Raw genomic sequence first — 14,029 nt, 5'->3', positions numbered from 1 at the left:
GAGTTTCTACAGCTGGATGCCCTTCCTAACGCCAACCACTCAGAGAGTGTAGTGGGTGCTTTTACGTGTCACCCGCACGAAAACGGCCACGCTCGAAATGGTGTCTTTTATGTGCCACCCACACAAGAGCCAGTCCAGGGGCACTGGCAACGATCTCGCTCGAAAATCCTACAAGGCCAGTCAGGCGGTACTGGCAACGGTCACGCTCAGGATGGTACATCTTATGTGCCACCCGCACAAGAGCGTGTCCAGGGACACTGGCAACGATCTCACTTGGCTTGCCGGGTCTTCTCACGCACAGCACATTTCCAAAGGTCTCGGTCAGTAGTCATCGCCTCGGTGAGGCCCTTTATAAAGTATTTAATCTGGTAATTGAAGTGAATAACTAAGAAATAGCGTTATTCAATCAGAACAGTCTAGAAGAGAAAGAAATATAAAATATGACATGTTTTAAAAAAATGCTTATCACATTCTCTGATTAAAAGAAAAAACAAAGCATTCAAATAGCTAGAATAGACAATATTGATATCCCAACAAACTCTCCCTCAGTGTGGAAGGGGGATTAAAATATCTTGTTACAAATATCAATCCAACAAAATAGCTTTTTCCTTAGATATTTGGACTAATATAGTAGACATTGTTCAACTTAATATTTTAAAACAGTGAGAAAGTACCCAATGAAATCTATGCCTGATTTCAAAAGTTTGATAATACAATTTAACTGTATTAGTCTTAATTGCAATTTTAAAGTTATGATAACTAAACAAAATAAGTCATTTATAGAGATTCTTTTATTGGAATAATTCCACACACTATATCATGGTCAGATTACATGAGAGCAAAAACATTGGGTAGTTCTATTCAGCAAGCTAGGTCTTGAGAATAAGTTCAATTTAATGCTGAATCCTATCAAATGCTTGTTACTGCTGTGTGCCTTTATGATGTTAATAAGCAAAATTTAAGTCAGGGAATTTGAATAGTCTGTTGCAGACTATATCACGCGGCCAGATAAAACTGCTACTTCTCAAAAGTATTAAAGAGTGGATGCCGGGCTTTTGTTTGTCAGCCTTCTACTACACAATCTCAGGTATCCTCAGTTTTTCAATCTGGATTGTGTGTTCTGCTTCCAGGCCCCTTATACCTATATTAAAGATGAAAATTATTGATGGACTGATGCTTTTTGAGAAAGCTTCTGTTGAATATCCTACCTTCAGCATCCTGAGATCAACTTTCACTCTTTCTGCTTATGCTCTTTTATTCTGTTCCCCATGAATCTCCTTGTTCCTCTTTACCCACTGTCACCATCTATACACATTTCATTTCCACACTAATGCAGTCCTTTGTCTTGTACACTTCAACTGATTCCTCTTATTCTCAGTTTTCTCTCCGCTCATGTATCTCTACGTTCATGCTTCATGCAACACTAATTTTACACATTCAGTAGATCATACCAGCTTTTTTTAATTTTTTTTCATCTTTCATACATTCTCTGCATTCAGTGCTTATATTTAACTACCATGCAGCATCACAGTTCAAACACAAGCATCATACAATTTGTCCTTTGCTCTGAGAGAATCCTTTTGTTAGCAGATATAATAGCTCCCTGAACTTTTCCCACTATTCTAATTCTAGATCCCATGCTTTAAGAATACCCTCTTCCATAGTTAGGCCTCTTGGATAACTAAAGCTCTCAATTATTTCTGTATAGCATTCTGAGCATTGCAAGGAATTTTACTTTTGATCTAACTGCTACTCCTGTATATCTACCACTAGCAAAATTCTTACTGTTAGCCTGCCTTTGTATTCTACTATATTTTGTGTGCCCATAGATCACTGGATAACTGGAAGTTCTACCTACCTTTCTGCATATTGAGTGCCACTATTTTACAAATGGCATCAGTCCTGTATTCTTTCTGACTTACTGAAACAAGGGCCAGTCAGGCGGTACTGGCAACGGCCACACTCAAAATGGTGTTTTTTACGTGCCACCTGCACAGGAGCCAGTCCATTCGCACTGGCAACGACCTTGCTTGAATGTTTTTTCACTTGCCAGTAAGGCGACGCTGGTAATGATCACGCCCAAATGGTGCTATTTATGTGCCACTGGTATGGAAGCCAGACAGCTGCTCTGGCAATGATCAGAAACAAATAATGAGATCAAAGATGAAAAAAGGGTAATGGGCGTATATGCCATATTTTGAGAGTTTTTGCTCCTTCTCAGATATGAAACGTCATAGCAAAAACCAGTGCTGGCTATAATTTCTATAGAATATCTGTAGAGATAACCTTAACAAGTAAAATAAGGAGTTAAAGTATGACAGAAAGGGCCAGAGCAAGTTTTTTGTTGTAGAGGGCCACAAGGCTGCTCACATTTTAGAAGAGGGGGTGGGAAGTGACCAGGGTGGAGCAACAGGGAAAAGGTAAAAGTAGTGATAAGGTGTGTGTGGAACTGCAATGTACTTGGGGAGTAGAAATCAATGGGGACAGAAGAACTGGTAGTGTGGGTGGGTCAAAGTTGCAAGAGTATAGGAAAGTGAAACACAGGGAATGGGTGAGACTTCATATGCGGGTCACATAGGAAGGTTACTTTGTTAATCTGCCTGTGATTCAACTATACTTTTTGTGTGCCCAAAGCTTACATTGGGTACAACTTATGGAGTTTATACCTACAATTTTTTCTGGATATTGAGCAAGGCCATTTCCCTGAAGCCAGGGTCCTGTCTTCTTTCCTGTTTACTAAAACCTTGGTTTATGCTAAGTTTACCTTGTGATCTCTTGATTCTATGTTCAGTTGCTTGGAATTTCCTAATTCCTCTATCGATTCATCTATTTGAACTAGATCATCAGGATATAAGAGTCTGCATGGATATCCAGTCTTAATCTCCTCTATGTACATCTTTGTACATAACTTGTACATCCCTCACAAACCATTCATCTACATCTAGTTTCCTCAGTGACCACCAGATAACTGAACATGGTACCTTGTGAAATGCCTTCTCCTAGCAGTTTATTCTTTACTAAGTATTTCCCCTGCAGCTGCTTCACCATATTGCGTTAGTGGGTGCCTCTTCCAGGTATGAAGCCAAACTGCATCTCATCTAGGTCTCCTCTATCGTGGATTAAATGAACTGTGATCCTCTCTCTGATCCATTAGTGTGATAACTTGATCCACTTGTGAAATTTCTCAGTAGCTACTTATCTCTCAGGCATCTTTGCCTTTGTAGCAGTTAATATAAAGATACCACTATGCCAGTCATTAGGTATGATATCTTCTTTGTGTAACTTGATTAACTATATTGGTGGTGATTATGTATCTTATTTTAAGCATCTTCTCAACTATCCGTATTGATATATCCTAGATAGTTATGAAAGGTCTGTTAATCAGATAATGACCAGATAATATCATCCAAATTTTCTGTGATTGAGGCATACAGTATTGTGGCATTACTTTTGTTACTCTTTGTAAATCATTCTTATCAAGGGATTTACAAATCCATATTAAGGACTTATGTTGAGCATAACATCATTTTCAAACTGCATATTGTGACAATTTTTTGGTTGTCTCAAGGTGAAAATGTCAGTTGTACCAAATCAGTGCAAAATAATCATTTTTGGTAAAGACTCCTTCTAAGAACATACATATCAATAATTTGACTAATATATTCAAATGAATGATATATTTATCACATCAGCCACTATTCTTTGTTATACATTGAATTCTAATATAATATAATGTCTTTATCATGCTATTGTGCTCTCTTTCTGTAAAGGTATTGCTTCCATCAACAACTTTGGTTAAGCATTTTATTTATAAGATGTTCCAGTTTTGATATCAGAAGCAGTGAGTTTTCAGATCAACTGGTATACAAGTGAACTGAATTAAAAATATTAAATTGAGGATGGGTGCAGTATCTTAGTTTAAGATCAAGATTGTATTTATCAGTAATCATAATAAACCAATATTGTTAACTGCAACGATAAAAAGAGCAATTCTCGATGAGAGTAGTACAACTAATGAATCTACAAGTGATAGATAAATTTACCGTGTTGGTAAAATTTCTTGGCAAAGTCTTGAATTGATTTCTTAGTGCAATCTAATTGTCTTCTTCTCATTAAAACTCCTAGTCAGTCAGTCATCTGACCATCTCCCAAAACAAAGCAAATTATTCTTCATTTTCAAGTTGACAGTATCACTTTCTCAAGATTTATCATTTCACTCAGATCTTTGAGATAAACTCCTGTCCACTTCATATCTCAATTTAGTCCTGGATGATTTTTTTTGTTTGTTTAAATTTCAATGAGTTCCATGCTGACTGCCCATCATAACAAGTGAGTTATAATTAACCATTTTGAAACTGTAATACTTGTGCATCATCATCGTTTAACGTCCACTTTCCATGCTAGCATGGGTTGGATGATTTGACTGAGGACTGGTGAACCAGATGGCCACACCAGGCTCCAATCTGATTTGGCAGAGTTTCTACAGCTGGATGCCCTTCCTAACGCCACCCATTCAGGGAGTGTAGTGGGTGCTTTTACGTGCCACCGGCACGAAGGCCAGTCTGGCAGTACTGGCAACGGCCACGCTCAAAATGGTGTATTTTATGTGCTACCTGTACATAAAATTTTTCTTTTTTGCTTGGTTTGGAGAAAAGAGCTGTGTTCATAGCCTTTACAGGTTCGTGAGCTTGATACTGCCAGAATTCTTTTTGAGCAGTTACAAATTGGAAACTAAAGGGAATATGTGCAGCATGAGAATTCCAGGGGACTGACATTCAGGGAGAAACAACTGAGCATTGTTAGTGTGGAGATGTGGAGTGAATACAGTATGGATGGCAAAAGGAAGCAGGACTAGTTGAATGGAGGTGGTATGAGACCAGCCTGCTCTGAGGAACAGAAGCTACTGTAGTGATGGTAGGAAAGTCAGAGCATCAACAGCCTATTTGTGCTGTTTATGTTCTCTGACCTCTCACCATTAGTACATTTGCAATTGATTGCATGTCAGTTGGCTAAGTGAACTTTCTTTAGAAGTTGTCTTGGAGATCTTTGTGTAAGATTTAACAACACGTGTTCCAGACATGGGAACAGTATTCTATTTGTGTATGCAGTGTAGAGTTGAATACAAAGCAGAGAGCAAATATGGGTACATTTTTCAGAGTACTACCTATAGAAGTCATGGTTGAGAAGCGGGGTGAGTGAAGGTTCTTCAAAGTTGGTAGAAAGCTTTTTAGGAGGGGAGCAAAAATATTGGTTTCAGTTTGGGAGGCAGACATCTTGAGGAATATGCAATGCACAGAGGCATCTTTTGTGGTTTGGGTGATAACTTTGCAGGAGTTGTGTTGGTGGATATGAACCATATATTTTGTAGGAATAGATGAATTATGTGGCAGACAAATAGAGAGTACATCATCGTTTAATGTCTGTTTTCTATGCTGGCATGGGTTGGATGGTTTGACTGAAAACTGGTAAGCTGCACCAGGTTCCAGTCTGATTTGGAATGGTTTCTACAGCTGGATGCCCTTCCTAATGCTAACAACTCCAAGAGTTTAGTCCCAGTAGTGCTTTTTACACACCACCGGCATGGGTGCCAGTTATGAAACACCGGCATCGGCCACAATGCTGAAGCTGCTAGTTTTGTCCAGTCAGTACTTATTAAAGAACCTGCTATATTCTTGTCTGATTTGGTTTAAAGAAAAGTGACTATTAAACAATGGGCATTTCTGTTTAAGTAATAATTCATTTTTTTTTTATATAATTACTCATCAAATTGTTTTCAGTATGTCAATCTTTAAAATATTATTTTAATCAAACCTCAAAATTATTGGAAATATTAGTATCTCATGGCAGGGTGGCATATTGTCTTTTGCATTGGTGTTGGTGCATTCAAGATTTGGGTCTGTAAGAAGAATGAATGTGCAGCATTCTTTTCTTACTCTGTGACATTTTGTTATCCGATTGAGCTTATCCATTGGAGCTGCCTGATTAATACCTCAACTGCAACATATGGCAACTCTGCCTTTTCTAAAGTCTCCTGTTGATGTTGATGTTTATTACAAAGTAGAGAATATGTTGATGGTAATGTTAAAGCAGCAGAAATTATATTTTGGGGCATCTCTGCTTTAAAACCCACCCCTAAAATAGCATTGTCACCATACTACATTAATACATTGATTATCTACATAAAAGAATGGTTTCTGAACCTGAAATATGGTGATTCTTGGTGTTTTGGAAATATTTTCAAATATATCTGTCCAACTTGAATATTGTAATTATTTTTTTGTATAATTAAAAAGCTTTAAAAAGAAAAAAAAAACTGATTTTAAAATATTTTTTTATACATTTTTGTTTATAAAAAAAACCTTAGTTATTAAAATTTATCTGAAAAGTGGTTTTCTTCTTATTTCCAGCTAAAACCCAAGTTAGATTTGCCCACACAGATATCCAAGTACCAGATTTTAGTGAATACCGAAGGGACTCTGTAAAAGATTGCAAGAAATCTTCAAAAGAATCTGATATCAGCCGGAAAGGTTTTACTTATCTTATTGCCGCTGGTAAGCTTATGTAATGTAATTAATTTTGTGCTTTAAGAATGATTATAAAAGCAACTTTCAATTAGAGGCAAGTTGAAACTGCCCCATTCATTTACTTGTTGGAGGTGGCTCAGTGGGTTTGGATTATAGTTAGTAACTTGGAGCTGTGAAGACCAAAAGTCTGTTGGAATATAGCTTTTTGTTAGGTACAAGTTTTTGAAAGAGTTGTTTTTTTCCAGTCAATGTTATATTTAAAATTTCATATCTATGATTCATTCATTCATTTAATGCCTGTTCTTCATGCTGGCATGGGTTGTACTATTTAGTATACTCTCTTTTACTTGTTTCAGTCTTTTGACTGTGGCCATGCTGGAGCACCGCCTTTAGTCGAGCAAATCGACCCCAGGACTTATTCTTTGGAAGCCTAGTACTTATTCTATCGGTCTCTTTTGCTGAACCGCTAAGTTACGGGGGCATAAACACACCAGCATCGGTTGTCAAGCGATGTTAGGGGGACAAACACATACATATATATATATACATATATATATATACATATATACGACAGGCTTCTTTCAGTTTCGGTCTACCAAATCCACTCACAAGGCTTTGGTCGGCCCGAGGCTATAGTAGAAGACACTTGCCCAAGATGCTACGCAGTGGGACTGAACCCAGGACCATGTGGTTGGTAAGCAAGCTACTTACCACACAGCCACTCCTACGCCTATATGAGTGTATGATTATTTTGTATATTTATCCCATGTTCAAAAATACTACTCTGGCTCTTAGTATTGGAGTAATAGTTCTTAATTCTGCTATTTCTTTTCAATGTATTTCCAAGTGATATTCTTCCTGGAAAGATCTGGGCTCTGCAAGGTTTAAAATGCTTAAGATGGAATCTTTATGATCCCATCAGGAGTTGAATGCCCAAGGAAAAAACAATTGATAGACTACAATCTTGCCCCTATGTAAGGTCTCTAACCTTCTATGGCTGACCACACTGAGAGAAAATTAAGTGATGTGCAAAGAAGACAGAGAGGAGATAATAGGGATTGTAAGCTACAGTGAAGTAGCCCATTTAGGAGAGCAGTTATTGTGAACAAAACTGGTTATGAGCATTCTTTGTTTTTGGTAGACAACCCCTTTTGGGTTGGTGTCACAAATGTTCTCAGTTTTCTATATCAGATGGTTAAGGGCCAAAACAAATAGCGAGTTGCTACAGTTAGCTAATGGTAGCATGGAAAAAGAAAACCTGTCTGTATATCAAGTTTTTAATATTATAGAAAGCATCAAAGCTGTGAGGTGGCAGAATCATTAGTACACCAGGCAAAATGCTTAGTGGTATTTTGTCCTGCTTTACGTTCTGAGTTCAAATTCTACCAAGGTCAACATTGCCTTTCATTCCTCTTGGGGTTGATAAAACAAGTACCAGTTGATCACTGGGGTTGATGTAATTGTCTTACCTCTCCCACAAAATTGCTATCTTGTGCCAAAATTTGAAATCAATATTATAGAAAGCATTCTAAGTCTTTGTTTTATTGATTTTCTATTCTTTTTGTTACAGTTTCTATTATTATACATACATTTACTTTTTTTTTTTACCTACTCTAGCTGGCTCAGTCCCTGCAGTTTATGCTGCAAAAACAGTTGTGCATGAATTTGTTGCTTCAATGAGTGCATCAGCAGATGTTCTGGCTCTTGCTAAAATTGAAGTAAAGCTTTCTGATATCCCAGAAGGTAAAAACGTCACCTTTAAGTGGAGAGGTAAGCCTTTATTTGTGAGACATCGCACTGAAGAAGAAATTGCTACAGAAGCGGCTGTTGATGTGAAAACCTTGCGAGACCCTCAACATGATTTAGATCGTGCTGAAAAACCAAACTGGTTAGTTGTGATAGGTGTTTGCACACATTTAGGTAATGTATCTCTTTTAGCTAATATTTTTATTTTTATGAATATTATGTTTTATCACTCTCTTAAAAAGTTAAAGCATGATTTTATAGTTTTATTTTTACAAATTTGAGATTTAGCTATAAATAGATTGATGCTCACTGAATTATCAAATACAGATTTTATTTTTGAGCTAATAAATGAAATTTGTCTTCATTGTAAATCAATTAATAATGCTTATCCTAATTTTTTTATCTATATAATTTGCAAACAGTTGCGTGATTGGCTACAAGTTTCCAATGGGGCAATCATTCATTTGAAGAGTACTGGTTTACTGCTAATATTTACATCTTGTCCAACAGTAAAATATATAAATGTACATAATAGATATGACATCTTCTGCATAGTTTTCATCTACCATATCCTGCTCAGAAGGCAGAGCTTCAGTAGACAGTATTTGCACTAATGTAGATTGCAATAAAATGAAACACAAAACCAAAAAGTTGCACAGTGAACTTAACTTTACAATCAGTCACAAATTGAGATTTTAATGAAGCATTTTTGGTTTATAATATGAATTATATAGTGTAGAAGTTGAATTGTTTTATAAATCTGTTATCAGGAGAGGGAGTAGAAATATTCAATTAATTAAAAAGGTGTGGCTGTGTGGTAAATTTGCTTCCCAATCACATGGTTTCAGGTTCAGACTCATTGTGTGTTACCATGGGCAAGTGTCACCTCATATAGTCCCTGGCTAACCAAAGCCTGTCATGTCTATATAATATATATTATATGGGTGACACATGAGGTTTCTCGAGCGAGATGAGCGTGGCCTTTGCCAGTACCGCCTGACTGGCCTTCGTGCGGGTGACACGTAAAAGCACCCACTACACTCTCTGAGTGGTTGGCGTTAGGAAGGGCATCCAGCTGTGGAAACGCTGCCAAATCAGATTGGAGCCTGGTGTAGCCATCTGGTTTCACCAGTCCTCAGTCAAATCGTCCAACCCATGCTAGCATGGAAAGCGGACGTTAAACGACGACGACGATATATATGTGCTGTGCGTGAGAAGACCCGGCAAGCCAAGTGAGATTGTTGCCAGTGCTTCTGGACTGGCTCTTGTGCGGGTGGCACATAAGATGCACCATTTTGAGCGTGACCGTTGCCAGTGCCGGCTGACTGGCCTTCATAGGGTTTTCGAGCGAGATCGTTGCCAGTGCCCCTGGACTGGCTTTTGTGCGGGTGGCACATAAAAGACACCATTTCGAGCGTGGCCGTTGCCAGTACCGCCTGACTGGCCTTCGTGCGGGTGACAAGTAAAAGCACCCACTACACTCTCTGAGTGGTTGGCGTTAGGAAGGGCATCCAGCTGTAGAAACTCTGCCAAATTAGATTGGAGCCTGGTGTTGCCATCCGGTTTCACCAGTCCTCAGTCAAATCGTCCAACCCATGCTAGCATGGAAAGCGGACGTTAAACGATGATGATGATGATGATGTAAGACCTGTCAAGATAAATAAAATTGCTGTCTTCCTCATGTACAGGCTTGTCCTTTCAGGTGCTGGCACCACTTAAAAAGCACCTGTACTGGTGCTACCTTGATTCATCCATACTGGTGCTACGTAAATGCACCCATGCTGGTGGTGCATAAAAAGGCACCCAGCACACTCTGTTTAGGAAGGGCATCTAGCTGTCGAAACCATGCCACAACAGACACTTGGAGTCTGAACAGCTCTCTCTAGCCAGTTCCAACCCATGCCAGCATGGAAAGTGGATGTTAGATGGTGATGATGTGTGCATACACTTGTATGTTAGTCTCTCTTAGCTTTGATATTGTGTGATAGTTGTCAATGAATATTACCATTATTCAAGTGGTGCCCTTCATTGCTAATCTGTGAAAACATATTTGGCTGTGGAGAAATATTACTTTCTTTGGAAACGTGAGGGTTGGTGACAGGAAGGGCATCCAGCTATGGAAAATCTGCCTCAACATACTCAATGATGATGATGAAGCTCATTAAAAAAAATATACTTTCTGGATTAGAATATTGCTAGTTGGTTAATTACAAAAATAATTCAAAACTAATGGATTTCATTTTTCTTTGCAGGTTGTGTACCCCTTGCCAATGTAGGAGACTTTGGTGGGTATTATTGTCCCTGCCATGGCTCTCATTATGATGCTTCTGGAAGGATTCGTAAAGGTCCTGCACCATTGAATCTTGAAGTTCCACCATATATATACAAAGACGAATCTACCTTAGTTGTTGGTTAACGTACATTCAGTTTAGTTAATTTAAAAGAAATGAATGTGCAGTTTATAATTTGATATTCATCAAAGCCCTGCCACTTTAGACTGTTACACATACAAAAATAAATAAATAAATAAATAAAACTAATTTTGTTCTTTTTTAATGAATTTTCAATTTTTAAATTTACTCTTGTAAATTATTTTAAGTGTAGAGTTAAAAATAGCTTGTAGACAATTTGAAATTATTTTCTTTTTCTTTTTAGCTAAAAGTTCAGTGTAAAAAATATATCAACAGTTCAGTACAGTATTACTTTAACCTTTTTAGCATTTAAACCAGCCATATCTCGCTTGTTTTATGTCCAAACTGGCCAGATTTGGCCCCCTCACGCATGCCCTATTATGTCACTCTAAAATTAAAATATCACACGATCAAAATCTTGAAGCTGTAAGACAATGCATGATAATTCAAAACAGTGTGAATAAATAAACATTACACTTGACAGAGTAACCTGAGTGCTCAAAGGTTAAAAAGTGTTGTGGGGCTATTGGGTACACGATTACCAGATTTTTGTATTATCATTGTGTTACACCTCTGAACAAGGCATCTAGCTTGGGCTCGTGTGGAGTAACATGCTGACACTTGTCAGTTATGACAAGGGTTCTAGATGATCTGATCAGCGGAGCATCCTCCTTGTTAAATTGATGTGCAAATGACTGAGCACTCCACAGACATGTACTCTTAATGTAGTTCTCAGGGATATAGAGTGTGATACATTATGTGATAAGACTGGTCCTTTGAAATACAGGTACCAATTGTTTTTGCTAGCTGAGTGAACCGGAGCAATAGGAAATAAGTGTCTTACTCAAGGACACAATGCACTGCCGGGAATTGAACTCACGATTGTAAGTCGAATACTCTTAATTATAATCTCTAAATGTGAAAAATTAGATATATTTTTTGTTGTAGACAAGAGTTAAAAGCATAGGCTGGAGAACTGCTTTGGTTTGTCTGCAATTTTATTTCAGCAAAAAGAGCAGATAAGTTATTCCTATGGAAACAATTGTCTTAGATAAAGCATCTCGTTTATGCAAGGATGGGTGTAAAAATTCTTTACATAGAAACAAATCAACACTGAATTTAAATTATTAAATTTATATTTGGTTTTGTCTCTATTTTTCTCATTCTATGACTGATTTTCCATAATGGTATAGCATTTTTTAAGGTCAGAAAAGAAGCTGCACCCATTATCTCTTACAGGTTCTTTTAATCTGACAAGGTAAGAAGTCTAAGGAGGAGGTTCAAAAAGACTACATTTAATCATCCTTGAAAGTTACCCTCCAAAGCATAAGTCCAGGGAAGGTTGTTTATGGAAGACCAGCAGTCACCCATGCATACCAGACTCCCCTCTCTATGCCACTAATGTTATTCAAAGGAAAGGCAAAAACCAATAAAGCTTGGCACCATTTTTACAGCTGAATGAACTGGAGCAACGTGAAATGAAGTGTCTTTTTCAAGAACACAACACACAGCTTGGTCCAGGAACTGAACTCATTACCTCATGATTGTGAGCCTGGTGTTCTAACCACTGAGTCAAGGGATTAAGAGTAAGAATGGGTGGAGGTTATACACAACTAGTGTGTCTGCAAGTTAGAGTAAAGTATATTAAGTGAATCCATGCCAATCAATTGAATGTTTAATTGTGCAGTATTGCTGTCCTAGGTGTGACAGTATAATTGCATGTTTGGTTAGATTTTATATTTTATTCATAAGTTAAACTACGTCAATGTAGTGTTAACATAAGAACTCTTTTCTACTCTAGCACAAGGCCTGAAGTTTTTGGGGAGTGGGGCCAGTTGATTAAATCAACTCCTGTACACAACTGGTACTTAATTTATTAACCCCTAAAGGAGGAAAGGCAAAGTCGACCACGGCAGAATTTGAACTCAGAACGCAAAGACAGACGAAACACTGCTAAGCATTTTGCCTGGTGTGCTAATGTTCCTGCCTTTGTTGGCATAAGAATGGTTTTAGTTATAGAATATATATCTCAATAGGAAATAAGTTTCTTCTGAAGACATAATAAAATGAGAAGAGTTGTTTGTATTTTATTTTACAGTGTTACAAATATAGATGGAGGAGTGGTAAGACTTTAATGAGGAGAAAAAAAATGATGACTAATGAAAAAGATTAATTAAAATTTGTCCACTAGTTGCAATATTCGGCTTTGTTCTGCTTCTTTACTCTCAGCATCTTTGGCAGTTCCTATATTTCCAGCATATTCTGAAATGAAAATATATTTATAGGTTTTTAAACACACACGTATCTAAATACAAGGCTAGTTGTGAAGAGTACATTTGATTAAAATGACAGATTTGGATTCAAAATGGGTATTCAAATTTGTTTTGATAAAGCATCTGCCTAGCTTGGCAAAGGTTTGTTGCAAACAACTGTCACTTTGATGCAATGCAGTAAATTTGCATTGAGAGTCTACATGGTTGGTCAACTTCTTAGAAATAGCAGCCAAGAACACTGGATAATGTGATCTGAAGTACATATTTAAAGAGAAAAGGATAGGGTATGTCTTGCAAACAACTTGCTCATGCAAGTGCTACCAGTCGAGAACTCTGCATACTGGAAGCCAACAAGTGTATGGGGTCATCAGGAGAGAATGCGCGCCGTTTCGGGGCATACCTCTCGACAGCATCAATGCGCACCGGCCAGTCCCTCAATGAAATGAGGCCCCGCTTGCTAGATCAACTGGTCATTTAATAACCAGTTGATAGGGTAACCAAGGATGGAGTTGTTTTGTTCACAGGTTTGCTAGATCAAAGGCTGGTTTGATATAAATATAAATTTCTTGCATTATAAAAAAAAAAAAAATGTGTAATATGTGGTATTTTAAAATTTAATTTCATTTATTATTAAGAACCATACCAAAACAGACCATGCTGGTACCATGTCAAAAGCACCTAGTCCACTCTGTAAAGTGGTTGACATTAGGAAGGGCATCCAGCTGTAAAGCCCATGCCAAAACAGACAGTGGCGGTTGGTGTTATCCTCTGGCTTGTCATCAGCTCCTGTCAAGCCATCCAACCCATGCCAGCATGGAAAATGAAAGTTAAATGGTTTGGACTGTGTAGTGATAATAGGCACTACAAAATATTTATTAAATTCCGACAATATAATACACTGGACTCCAAAAACATACAATAATTAAGATAAAGGAAATCTGAAAGGAAGAGAAAATGAAAAAGTAGTTGAAATTTACCTCTCATAATGTTGCGAATAGTTTTTAAAGAGCCTCCTCTCATGTTTAGAATCTGCATTACTCTTTGTTTTACCTGTTTAGAGTAATTTGTAGGAAAT

General features: G+C 37.6%; 2 protein-coding genes across 3 annotated transcripts in view; one reads left to right on the top strand and one right to left on the bottom strand.

The window, feature by feature from the left end:
- Window positions 1–10,810, top strand: part of LOC106880109 (cytochrome b-c1 complex subunit Rieske, mitochondrial) — a 12,604-nt gene extending 1,794 nt beyond the window's left edge. Inside the window, exons 2-4 of the mRNA XM_014929925.2 lie at window positions 6,408–6,551; window positions 8,142–8,444; window positions 10,523–10,810. Of these exons, the coding sequence (XP_014785411.1) occupies window positions 6,408–6,551; window positions 8,142–8,444; window positions 10,523–10,686 (611 nt within the window). The 3' untranslated portion in view covers window positions 10,687–10,810. The remainder of the gene's footprint in view (window positions 1–6,407; window positions 6,552–8,141; window positions 8,445–10,522) is intronic.
- A 1,933-nt stretch (window positions 10,811–12,743) lies between these two features.
- LOC106880108 (beta-catenin-like protein 1) overlaps window positions 12,744–14,029 on the bottom strand; it is a 30,914-nt gene continuing 29,628 nt past the window's right edge. For both annotated transcript variants that reach the window (XM_089349766.1, XM_089349765.1), the window contains exons 15-16: window positions 13,932–14,004; window positions 12,744–12,943 (exon numbers count right to left, since the gene is read on the bottom strand). In XM_089349766.1, the coding sequence (XP_089205892.1) occupies window positions 12,855–12,943; window positions 13,932–14,004 (162 nt within the window). In that variant the 3' untranslated portion in view covers window positions 12,744–12,854. The remainder of the gene's footprint in view (window positions 12,944–13,931; window positions 14,005–14,029) is intronic.

Source organism: Octopus bimaculoides, chromosome 3 (assembly GCF_046866305.1).
Source record: "Octopus bimaculoides isolate indiv1 chromosome 3, ASM4686630v1, whole genome shotgun sequence".
Classification (NCBI taxonomy): Eukaryota; Metazoa; Mollusca; class Cephalopoda; order Octopoda; family Octopodidae; genus Octopus; species Octopus bimaculoides.
This window is presented reverse-complemented; position numbering and strand designations above follow the sequence as displayed.